This window comes from Ceratotherium simum, chromosome X, assembly GCF_057802395.1.
Source record: "Ceratotherium simum simum isolate JZ-2026a chromosome X, ASM5780239v1, whole genome shotgun sequence".
Taxonomy (NCBI): Eukaryota; Metazoa; Chordata; class Mammalia; order Perissodactyla; family Rhinocerotidae; genus Ceratotherium; species Ceratotherium simum.
In genome coordinates, this window is record NC_141940.1 from 65,090,329 (window position 1) to 65,103,419 (window position 13,091).

General features: G+C 34.3%; 1 protein-coding gene across 2 annotated transcripts in view; it reads left to right on the forward strand.

Moving 5' to 3' along the window:
• Window positions 1–13,091, forward strand: part of BRWD3 (bromodomain and WD repeat domain containing 3) — a 136,173-nt gene that overhangs the window by 68,251 nt on the left and 54,831 nt on the right. For both annotated transcript variants that reach the window (XM_004442078.3, XM_087426513.1), the window contains exons 13-17: window positions 1,330–1,434; window positions 2,471–2,624; window positions 8,441–8,575; window positions 9,615–9,743; window positions 10,672–10,897. In XM_004442078.3, the coding sequence (XP_004442135.1) occupies window positions 1,330–1,434; window positions 2,471–2,624; window positions 8,441–8,575; window positions 9,615–9,743; window positions 10,672–10,897 (749 nt within the window). The remainder of the gene's footprint in view (window positions 1–1,329; window positions 1,435–2,470; window positions 2,625–8,440; window positions 8,576–9,614; window positions 9,744–10,671; window positions 10,898–13,091) is intronic.

Here is a 13,091-nt window from a genome sequence, read left to right on the forward strand (position 1 = left end):
ATAATGATGAAAATTGGAAACAGTATGAATATTCATCATCAGGTTGTTGATTAAATTTTGATACATCCATATAGTTGAACACTTACTAAAGGTGATGGTAGTTTTATATTTGTAAACATAGAAATGTATCTATAAAATACACTTAAGTTAGGGAAAAATATTATAAAATGTTCTATGTAGTATAATTCTATTTCCTGTAGGTGGAAAGATATAACTGTATATGTTTTTAATAAAGTCTGCAAGAATAGAAACTAAAGTATGAACAGTGATAGAATTATGGGTGAATGAATGTATTTTTTATAGCAATTTTATTGAGATATAATCCACATAACATAAAATTCAGTGTTTTTTAGTATATTCGTAGGGTTTTACAACCTTTACCACAATCAATTTTAGAACATTTCATCACCCCCCAAAAGAAATCCCATACAGTTCAGCTCTCAGTCCCCAATCTTTTTACGCTCCTGCCTCAGCTCTCGGCAACCATTAAATCCATTTTTTTGTCTTTATAGATTTTTTACTTATTCTGGACATTTCATATAAGTGGAATCATATAATATGTGGTCTTTTGTGACTGACTTCTTTCACTTATCATAATGTTTACAAGATTCATCCGTGTTGCAGCATGTATCATCATTTCATTTCTTTTTTTTTTTTATTTTATTTTTTTTTTTTTTGAGGAAGATCAGCCCTGAGCTAACATCTGTTCTAATTCTCCTCTTTTTGCTGAGGAAGACTGGCTCTGAGCTAACATCTATTGCCAATCCTCCTCCTTTTTTTTTTTCCCCCCCCAAAGCCCCAGTAGATAGTTGTATGTCATAGTTGCGCATCCTTCTAGTTGCTGTATGTGGGACGAGGCCTCAGCATGGCCGGAGAAGTGGTGTGTCGGTGTGCGCCCGGGATCCGAACCCTGGGCCGCCAGTAGTGGATCGCGCGCACTTAACCCCTAAGCCATGGGGCGGCCCCTATTTCATTTCTTTTTATTGCTGAATAATATTCGATTGTATGAATATACCACAATTTGTTTATCCATTTATCGGTTATTGGACAATTGGATTGTTACCACTTTTTGACTTATGAATAATGCCACGAACATTTCTGTAGAAGTTTTTGTTTTTTTCTCTTGGGTATATATCGAAGAATAGAATTGCTGAGTCATGGTAACTCTGTTTATCATTTTGAGGGACTGCCAAACTATTTTCTAAAGTGTACCATTTTAATTCCCCCCAGTAGTGGATGAGGATGAACATACTACTTTTTATAATTAGAAAAAAAGTAATTTTCATTTTGGAGGAAAGTAATAAGTATATTTTAACTGTTTCTTTGCAGTTTAAGATTTGTTAGTGGAAGTAGAGATGGAACAGCAAGAATTTGGCAGTATCAGCAACAAGAATGGAAGAGTATAGTGCTAGATATGGCTACTAAAATGACTGGGTAAGATTGGATGCTAGATATTTCAGTGGTTCCCATATGGTATAGTATCTTTTACTTTATTATATTGTATTTAATAATGAAAATAAAATATCTTTAGATTAGTAAATCGTTTGGAGTTAATTGGTAGATGTGATGTTTGCCTCTGTATTTAGTCTCTAAGTAAATTGCCTTTCGCTGTCGATTGACAGACTGGATGATAGGAACATTGCTGATTCATTCAAAATTCTGATCTCTTGTGACCCAAAGATCTCTGAGCTCTACTAATGCCCATAGAGTCATTCCCTGCCTTGGTTTTCTATAGGTCATTTTTTATATTTGTCTGTACTACTTTCTACTTTGAGGGCTGTCCCTATTAAATGTCATCATATGTTTAACCATTTTTCTAATTTACTGAGCATATTGGTAGCATAACTGCTTAATACTGTAAGTACACTTAATCAGCATTCTGTGTAATCATCTTCACTCTTGATTGGAAGATATATAGTTACCTCGTTGGGACACTATAGTTTCTTTAGGGTATGACCCTGAAATTAATTATCTTCCCATTAACAACAATATAGAACTGACTTTGTAGTCATAGCCAGCTACTGATAATGTCATATTCAATTAAATGAAAAGTTACTAAATTTCTTACTGTTCTATTACAAGATCTATTAGTTTCAAAATTTTTGATATTGAAGGGAATAAAGTGTCCATTATATATTTTTTCATATTTTCTGGTAACCACATTACTTTGTATTTTGTTTTTCAAGATACTTGTAGATTTCTTTCTAGTTTCCCTTTTTTTCTTGTTCTTGTGTAACTAACTATGAAATTTTTGTCATTTTGTCTGTTTTTCTCCCTAAGATAAACTTATGGGTACTGATATAGGTACTTTTTATTATTTTATTTTGTGAATACTTAAAAGTATAGTTTAGAATTTTTTTTATCTAAAAAGTTGCATGCTCCTGGAGAGATTTTTGTCATAATTTGCTGTTTCAGATGTACCTTTGTTAAAAATATGCAATATATGAATATTGGAAATTATTTCCTTTAGGAATAATTTGCCATCTGGAGAAGACAAGGTCACTAAACTTAAGGTGACTATGGTGGCCTGGGATCGCTATGACACCACAGTTATTACTGCAGTGAACAATTTCCTTTTGAAAGTATGGAATTCTATCACAGGGCAACTTCTTCATACTTTATCTGTAAGTATTCTATTTTTAGAATAATTAAAATGGTCAAAAAGTGCCTTATTCTAGAAGACAGGAAATTTAAGTTCTAGGTTACTTTCTATGACTTACTGTCCCTTGGTGGGGTAATTATTTCAGGTACCTCTGTTGACATATCTGCAAAATAGGAATGACACATGGTATAGCTGCTAAAAACAGGTACAAACCTTTGAAGAGCCTTTCCAGGTCTGATATTTATTTATCTGTTGTGTTATCGTATGCAGTTAAGGGTATATAAGATATTTTGTTTTTACCATGAGTTGGGATTTTTTGTTGTTATTGTTTTAGGAGTAAAGCTAACTTTATTTTGATGGGTATCCTGTATATTCTACTTTCAGGGATTAGTTTACGCCAGAAGTAGAAGTAAGAGGAAGAAGTAGGAGAAAAAGGTGTCTTTTCTCTTTCTTTTAAAAAATGTATTTGTCATAGTAAAAGGCTGCAGTATTTGTGGTATGAAAAGTTGATGGGATGAATAACAGAAGTCACATAGATAGGGTTGATGTTGTTCAGTTTATCATGGTATAGGTTGACTTCAGGTTACCTTAAAAGCCTTATTTCCTATCTCCTTCAATTATCAATTCATAAGTACTTTAAGGAGAAGGGCCAAGTGATTGCCCTATGGTTTACATAGTAGTAAATGATAGGGATTAGAAACCAATTCTCATGACTCAATTCTCTTTGTAGTATACCATGGTATCATCCTTATTTGACTCCTGTGTCAGATAATCTTATCTAAGGCCTCTGAGGTTTCTAAAGATTTGTTTAATTTTGGGAGGATTTCCCATTTATCTTTCATATCCCCCACAAGTCCTCTTTCCTAGATAAAACCCTAAGGTTGCATTAGTGGAATTTTGGATTCTTCGTTTTATCTGTTAAACCAATCCTTACTTTGTTCTGGCTTTCCCTATTCCCTGATATAAGTTTCTATTAATATATGTGGGAAAAAAAATACTGTTTGCTTGATTCTTTATTAGGAAATATTTGTCTGTGTCAGCACACTCCAATAGAAGTGTGAGCCACATATATAATATTAATTTTTCTAGTATCCACAATAAAAAAGTAAAACACAATAGGTGAAATTAATTTTAATAGTATATTTTATTTAACCCAATATATCCAACATAGTAACATTTCAACATGTAATTAATATAAAAAAATTCTTTTTTTTTTATTTTTTGTTTATTGCAGTAACATTGGTTTATAACATTGTAAAAATTTCAGGTGTACATCATTGTACTTCTATTTCTGCACGGACTACATCATGTTCACCACCAAAATACTAATTACAACCCATCACCACACACATGTACTGAATTATCCCTTTCACCCTCCTCCCTCCCCCCTTCCCCTCTGGTAACCACCAATCCAATCTCTGTCCCTATGTGTTTGTTTATTGTTGTTATTATCTACTACTTAATGAAGGAAATCATACGGTATTTGACCTTCTCCCTCTGACTTATTTCACTTTGCATTATATCCTCAGTGTCCATCCATGTTGTCACAAATGGCTGGATTTCATCGTTTCTTATGGCTGAGTAGTATTCCATTGTGTATATATACCACATCTTCTTTATCCATTCGTCCCTTGATGGGCACTTAGGTTGCTTCCAAGTCTTGGCTATTGTGAATAACGCTGCAATGAACACAGGGGTGCATGTACCTTTGCAAATTGGTGTTTTCAAGTTCTTTGGATAAATACCCAACAGTGGAATAGCTGGATAATATGGTAAAACTGGATAGCCACATGCAAAAAAATGAAAGTAGACCCTTACCTTACACCATGCACAAAAATTAACTCCAAATGGATTAAAGACTTGAATGTAAGACCTGAAACTATGAAACTTCTAAAAAATTCTTAATGAAATATTTTGCATTTTTTTCATACTAAACCTTTGAAACCTGGTTTGTATTTTACAGTTACAGAATATCTCAATACACACTAGCCACATTTCAAACGCTTAATAGTCACACGTGGCTAGCAGCTACAGTGTTAGACAACACAAGTCTATATCTCTAAAAATCACAATTTCAAAGACCATGTAGCCGTTGGTTTTATAAATCCATGTAAAATTATCTTTTAATAAGTACCTTAACTTAGAGTTGTTTTTAGTGACACTCTTCCCATGGGCTGACTCATGGGTCATCAGTTTTCAGTGAATTTCATGTCTTCAATGAAAAAATTTTAGAACAGGCTATTTTTGGTCCTTGTAACAGTCAAATCTACTTAGTTTGGGTATAGAACTTATATATTCTGTTCTAACAATTTGTATATCAGTGTCTTAGTGGGGTGTAAAGTTCTTCCATTCAGCAAATACTTATTGAGCATCTACTCTGTGCCAGCCACTGAGCTTGGTGTTAGGAATAAATGGTAAATTAAAGAGTGCTTGTTCTCCTGAAGTTTATAGCCTATTGAGAGGAAAAAAAAATAGTTAAATAAATTCTAAGGAAGAAACATGCAAAATACATTGCAAATTTCTAACAAGGTGACAAAACCTGGTCTGCGAGGGTCATAGGAAGTGAACTTTAGGTTAAGATTTGAAAGATAAGTAGAAATTACCCAGGTCTCAGCCTAAATGTCACCTCCTTGGCAAGGCCTTCCCTGATCAAACAATCTAGATAGCCTCTCAGTCTGTCTTATTACATCACCTTGCTTTATTTTCATCATAGTGTTTATCATGACCTGATATTTTCTTGTTTGTTTATTTTCTGTCTCAACATGGTAGAGGATCAATTAATATTTGGTAAATTACATATGTGAGGAGGTTGGGAGGTTCTTCCAGGAAGAGGGAAGAGCGTATACAAAGGTCTTGAGGTAGAAGGGAGTTGAAAGAAAGCCAATTTACATCACTTCTCGGCCTTTTGGCTAAGATCAAGTGAAAGAAAGCCAGTTTTTGTCTAGAGCACAGAGAGCAAAAAGAGTATCACCAGATAGGACTCAAGAAATGGACAGGGCCAAACTATTCAAGGTCTTCTAGGATCTATCTTAAGACCAATAGGAAACCATTAAAGGGTTTAAAAGCAAAGGAATGACAGGTGAATTTTGCTTTTTAAAAAATAACCTTATAATTCTGATGACAGAGTAGAGAGAACAGATTAGAATGGAGATAAGAATGACTCTAGGATGCTGTAGGAGTCTATGGTAGGATGGGCCATGATGATAATTTAGATTTGGGTGGCTATGCTGGAAATAGAGGTGCGCTTAATAAATAAAAACAGGGCAGATGATAAATCATAAGACATTACTGAATTTGGCTAGGTTTTATTCTCCATGATCCAATGACTATGTCCTATCTTAAGGCATGTGACCAAAAAAATAAAATCCCCTATTTAGAAGCATGTCTTTCCCAGTGTACACTTAAGTAGTTGTATCATTATCATTTGAGTTTCATAAAGTAATGTTATTGTTTTTTGGTTAGGAATCTGAGAAGATATTTACTATATCATTGATTATTCAGCAAGTGCTTTTGTTATAACAAAGAGAATTTTTTTAGTAGTCACTGGGGAAAAAGTTTTGATAAACTTGCAGTTGTTATGGTATTTATTGTAATGGGATTTTACCTACTAATTTTAACATTTTACATTTTGAGCCAGTCTGCAGTTATTTTTTAATAAGCTATATTTTTGTCCATAATGGTAATAAGGTAAGATACGCCAATATTCCATTTTTTTATGCAATGATTTGGGATAAAATGCACTTTTTAGGTTCACAATATATGATCAATTGTAGAAGCTCCTAATGTGTAATATGCTGATGTGTTCCTAAGTGAAATGCGACTTCAGAATGTCCTGTATGCTTTTCTAAGACTTGGCACCTGTTTGTTAATCATGTACTCTCTAGCCAGGAGTTAAGGAAAATCAACAATGATCTTACTCAGGTGTCAGCAAACTTGGTCTTTAAGAGACCAGATAGTAAATATTTTAGCTTTGCAGGCCACATGTGGTCTCTGTTGCATATTCTTTGTTTTTTACAGCCTTTTAAAAATGTAAAAACAATTTTTAGCTCACAGGCTGTGTGTACAAAAATGTCTGGGAGCCGGATTTGGCTGGCAGGCTACAGTTTGAAAACTCCTGATCTAAGGTGTCTATATACTGGTATTCATTGATTTATTGAAAGGGAAACATTTGCATAAAGCATTGGTTTTAAAACTTATTTTTTTTTAGCGGCAAATCCATTTTTCAGATAGCATATTAGATGAAACCTTCAAATATAAAGCAGATAAAAGGCAGAGCCATTATACTTTGTTGTTTGAATATATCGTGGGGCCTCCCAAAATACAATTTGAATACCAGCAATAGACAGTGCTTGATATTTATACAATGTTACAAACCAGTGTTACTGCAATAAAAAAATAAGTTAATTAAAAATTTAAAAAAAAATAGTGAATGGGTCATGAATGCTGAATGTTCTGCAGTGTCTGGAATGGTCCCACACAACTAAGAATTGTCTTACAATGCCAATAATACTCCTCTTAAGAAACATTGATAGCTACTTACAATGACGAAATGTAGTTAGGCACCCAGAATTGGGTTCTTGTAATAACATTTTCTTTGCAGTTAAGACTGGAGCTGTCAAAGAGGTAAGCATATTTTATATGTATAAGGAAAGGGATCATTGTTAAATATCTGAAATTAGGATGTGCATCTCTTTTCAGAGATGTGCTGGTAAAACCTAAGAGAGGGACTAACTAAGTACACTGGAGTGAGGGTATCTCCTGAGATTGGCTTCCCTACTTCTTGTTAACTGTTAGTGTTGATCTCTTTTAAAGCAGATACTCTTATGTGTTAAATTTGTGAACAGTGTAGATATATCGTATCCTACCAATGCTAGGACAAAATTACTCTTTTTATGCTCATTTCTTTTTCAAAAGGAGATCCTGAAAATAAGAATAACACCTCAGGGGCCGGCCGGTGGCATACTGGTTAAGTTCCCACTCTGTTTTGGTGGCCCGGGGTTCGCAGCTTTGGATCTCAGGGGCGGACCTGCACACTGCTGTCAAGCCATGCTGTGGCAGCCACGCACATGTGAAATAGAGGAAGATTGGCACACATGTTAGTTCAGTGACAATCTTCCTCACCAAAAAATAAAAAAATATATATTAAAAAAAAGAATAACACCTCAGCATTTTGTCAATGTTTTTCAAAATTGAGCTGTTTTAAGACCGTGTTATTCCTAAGTAATGTTCAAAGAATGATCGGTAATCTGGATAGATACTTTCTTGTATTTTTCTCCTAGGAAAACTTAAAAGGCAAACCTACCAATAATAGTAACAAATCAAATGCCAAGGGAGTATTTTCAATGTTAGGACAATAAATGTATGTGTCTGAAGTTTAATTGTGCAAAAATTTGTTAGTGTCTTCGGTTTTAAGTTCTGAAATATATGTCAAGTTAAACTTGGTCACAGCTGTTCTAAGAAGTACTTAAGGAGAGAAAGAATGTTATTGTTCATTTTTTATGTGTATTTTATACATACATATCTGTGCAAAAACGCTTTTACCAAAATTATTCATTAAAATCCACTTGTTGGGGAAAAAAAAAAGTGCTGGGTGAAGAACAATGGAAGTTTGTCTGTTATCACTGTGACAGAATTGAATGTTAATGAAAGATTCTGTTTGTCACATTTTCTTTGGCCTTTTAGATAGCAGAGTCCTAGAAATACAAATTCTACTTCAGGGGCCTGGTTAATGAACTGCAACTGTTTTGGACTATCATTATTTTAAACACCTTTTCGGGTTGACCAAATAAATCAGATACTCGGTGTTGCTTTTCATTTTTAATATTGATTTTATCACAGGGACATGATGATGAGGTATTTGTTTTGGAAGCACATCCATTTGATCAAAGGATCATACTTTCGGCGGGTCATGATGGGAACATTTTTATTTGGGACCTTGACCGGGGGACCAAAATTCGGAATTATTTTAACATGGTAAGGAAAATCTGTGCTTAGTTCATATTAAAACAGACTTCTCTTATATGACAGCTTGGTAATTAAAAGTATACTTAGTACCAAGGAACCTCTTGTCAGCTTGTGTTTAAATCTATACAGTAACTTAGAGAATGCCTCAGTACCTGAGAGTAAGGCCAGTAGAGAATTATGCCTTTCAGGGTAAGTCTATTATCGTGGTGTTAGCATTTTCCAAATTCTGGTCCCCAGCTCTAAACTCTAGAAGCTCAAATTTAATAAGATTTTGGAGCTCACACTAACCAAAATCACAAAAAGGTTAGTGTTTAAACTATAATCCTAATTTACCAATCACAGCAGTGACTATATTATATATGCCTCTGGTAAACACCATGTGGCTTAGTTAATAATCAAGAACTTGTTTTGCAAACATGGAATTGGAGATATGGATACTCTTAAGATATATTTCATACAAACCATGGAAAAATCTGGTCAGCTATCTCTTCTCCCGGTAGAACACCCTCCTATGGTGATGGGACTACTCATCCTCCGTATTTAGTGTCCCCTTCTGAAGAATAGTTCTGACTAAACATTTCTAAATTGTTGGCCTTTGAGCTCCCTTTTATAGGTTTTATACAGATCCAGAGTATTAATAATACCCTCTGTCTTTTGTTAGTAAAATTGATTTGTGTGCTTTAATTTTGGGATGGTTATTTTAAGCCTTACTTGCATTACAATTTAAGATGTGAAAATATCTTGACTTTCTGATATAACACCTTTATCAATTTGGTTGTATTTAGGTCTTTTTTTATTCTCCTCAGTCACTTATTTAGTACTTCTTGAGATATGACATTGCTAGTAATGTTTGATGCCATCCATTACCTTTTGATTCTCCCTAATTTCTTTCAGTGCTTTACTGTTTCAGTAGGTTCTGAAGCCAGAGAGTACATTGGAATGTTCATGCATCACAGAATCCAAGATATTAGCAAACAGAAGCTATTGACTACTTATTATTTGAAAATTACCTCTTAAGATGACTTAAAGTGACTCCTCTAAATTTCAGATTGAAGGCCAAGGCCATGGTGCAGTGTTTGACTGTAAATTTTCACCAGATGGAAACCATTTTGCCTGCACAGATTCTCATGGACATTTGCTACTTTTTGGTTTTGGATGCAGTAAATACTACGAAAAGGTTAGTATATTTAATTCTTGTTGTAGACTGCAATTTTGGATTGTATCATTCATCAATTTTATTTGAAGCCTTCCAGTTAATAAGGGGTGTTGTGTGTCAATAGATAAAAATGAGAAAATCACCTTTCTTGGTAAAGCATTTCACAACTACCAGAACATAAGGCTTGGCACTGTGAATCACTGTTAAGATATAGAGTGATATAGATAAAAAAATTCATTAGGAAATCCTTTTGCTTAGAACATATCCTCTGCACTGGCTTTCAGGTATAGTAGGAGAACAACATTACCAGATTGCATCTTCTACTTATCATAAATTGGGAATAAACAGCTGGTGACCGAATGTTTATTTCTTGCTTGGCTACTTTGCCTATTATTGATCTTATTAAAATACTTTGGAAGCTAACTTAATTGGTTCCTTATATTTTATTAGCTGTGAATTTGGAATAGATTATAGAATCTTGGAGTTGGAAGATAACTCATAATTATTGAGTTTAGCTCAATACTTGTATCACCTTTGAATGTCTTTGATGCGATTGATATTTACCTGTCTCACCATTTATATTATACTCAATATACTCTTATTTGAATAAAAATAAGCAAGAAAAATAGTTACAAAGGTTGGTAAGATTTTTGTAACTTAAATAAAAATACCTAACTTATCTACTGTGTTAATTGCTTTACTTCGTCCTATCCTAATAGGAGAAATATGATATAGGGCCAGAAAGTAATACAGATTGTAAGATTTTTGTGGAGAAAGTATAGGATTATGATCTAGGTGATTCACTTCTACCTAGAGGGAACATATGACAATAAAGGGCTATAAGAGAATGCAAAAATTATCTGATTTTCAAAATGCACGTGCTCTAGGAATGAAAATATGTGCTTATAAATTCCCTGTGCACGTTAAATACTAAAAATCTGTCATAAAGATTCCAGATCAGATGTTCTTCCACACGGATTATCGACCTCTTATTCGTGATGCTAACAACTATGTATTGGATGAACAAACCCAACAAGCTCCTCACCTCATGCCTCCACCATTCTTGGTGGATGTTGATGGAAATCCTCATCCCACAAAATTCCAAAGGCTAGTGCCAGGACGGGAAAATTGTAAAGATGAACAGCTTATACCACAGCTGGGATATGTGGCTAATGGTATGTTACCTCCAAAATTAAAACTGTGCGAAAAATTTTACTTGCTACTGTTCTATGATACATGCCTCGTGCTAAACTCTGTAGTAATTTATAATATATTTTACCCAATAATTCCATTAATTTTCAGTTGCATAGTTCTTTTTACCTTACCAGAGTACTTTTACATTGTTTATCTCACCTAGATGCAGATAAATGGATTAGGACCAATAAGCATATGCTCAAGCAGAGAATGTGTTGACCTGCCTCCTTAGAACCCTGAACATATGCATGATCCTGTTGTTTATAGTATTGACTGCTAGTAATGATTAAATGTACTAACTTTAATGTGTCAAGCTTTTACAATTGGTGAAATATCACTGCTCATGGTACTGGTATTTTAACTTGAGAGTCCATAGTTGATGGACCCAAGAAGAGAAAATTTCAAAAACCACAAACTGGGAAGTGACTATTTACTCATCCTTATGTTTGAAATGCAAAGAATTATTGAGTTTTGGGGAGGTGGTTGTGAGTGTTTAAATAATACTCAATCTTAAAGGATATTGTGGAAGAACTGATGAGTGTGATGCATGATGGGAGGATAGTAGAATAAGACATTGAAATAAGCTATTGTCTATCAAAGAAACTCTCCTGGTTGGCATATTTTTCTTCTGTATACTGCCTCCTCCACCTGCACCTCCACCCCCCTCCACCAGAATGTCTTTATATTTTAGTTTGTTACTTGTAGGTTTTCTTTCAGGTATGAGGTAGTGAGTTACTGATTTGCAAACAGAATTTTATTTCCTTACTAGGAAATTAAGACTTAAATTGATCTTTATAGAGCGAAATGTTGCACATCTTTTTATGTTGTGTCTCATAAAGGTTTGTAGAGTAATGAGATGGTGTTACGTGTGTGCTAATAGTTACTTTGATGATGTCATATTTATTAAACATGGGGAAAAGCATGAATATTAAATAGGAGACAAAACTAAAAACTGTTGGTCTAGTGGTTAAGATTCAGTGCTCACACTGTGTGTTCCAGGTTCATTTCCCCATCAGGGAACCACACCACTCGTCTGTTGGTTATCATACTGTGGCAGCTGCCTGTTTCTATGATACTGAAAGCTATGCCACCAGTGTTTCAAATGCCAGCAGGGTCACCCATAGTGGACAGATTTCAGCAGAGCTTCCAGACTAAGACATACTAGGAAGAAGGACCTGTCCACCCACTTCTGAAAAAAATTGGCCATGAAAATCCTATGATTAGCAGCAGAACATTGTCTGATGTGGGGCTGGAAGATGAGAGGATGGTGCAAAAAAGACTAGACAGAGTTCTGCTCTGCTGTACACAGGGTCACTAGGAGTCAGAATCAACTTGCACTAACAATAAGAAAAACTAAAAACATCTAATAAAAAAATCTGTAATTCATCACACTTCATTTCCTGTAAGACTTGATCATATGGCTACTCTATCAGATACCATTTAATATTAGTAGAGGACAAGATAAAAACAGGTCTAAGATATATTTAAGAAAGTAAAAGATCATAGAAGTAAATAAAGTTTTTATTCAGAAGTAATCATTGAATTTCAGTGTATCATAAGAAATAATTTCTCTACTCATCAATATAATGAGATATTATAAAAAGAGACAATATTTGGGGGCCAGCCCTATGGCGTAGTGCTTAGGTTTGGCATGCTCCACTTTGGACACCCGGGTTCATGGGTTCAGATCCCGGGTGCAGACCTACACCACTTGTCAGCCATGCTGTGGCAGCAACCCACATACAAAGTAGAGGGAGATTGGCACAGATGTTAGCTCAGGGCTAATCTTCCTCAAGGAAAATAAATAAATAAATAAAGGAAGATTGGCAAGAGATGTTAGCTCAGGGCAAGTCTTTCTCAGCAAGAAAAAGAGACAATCTTTGAAAGACCATAATTTTGATTTCTTTCAGAAAGGAAATTCTCATGAAAGAAAGATATAAAACATTTTAGGTATCTGTGGTTGAACTTCTTCAAACTTTACTCAAATCTCTACTCCTCACTTTTAGCTTGGAATGTTTCATGGAAAAATTCATTTTTAAATTAATAATTTAATAATTATTCTTTAGGATGAGAAGGCCCTCATAATAATGTCTAATTTGGGCACATTGGTTAAGTCACACACAAGCTGACATACAAAAAAATTTAAAAATTCTTTAAAAAACATTTTGTTTAATA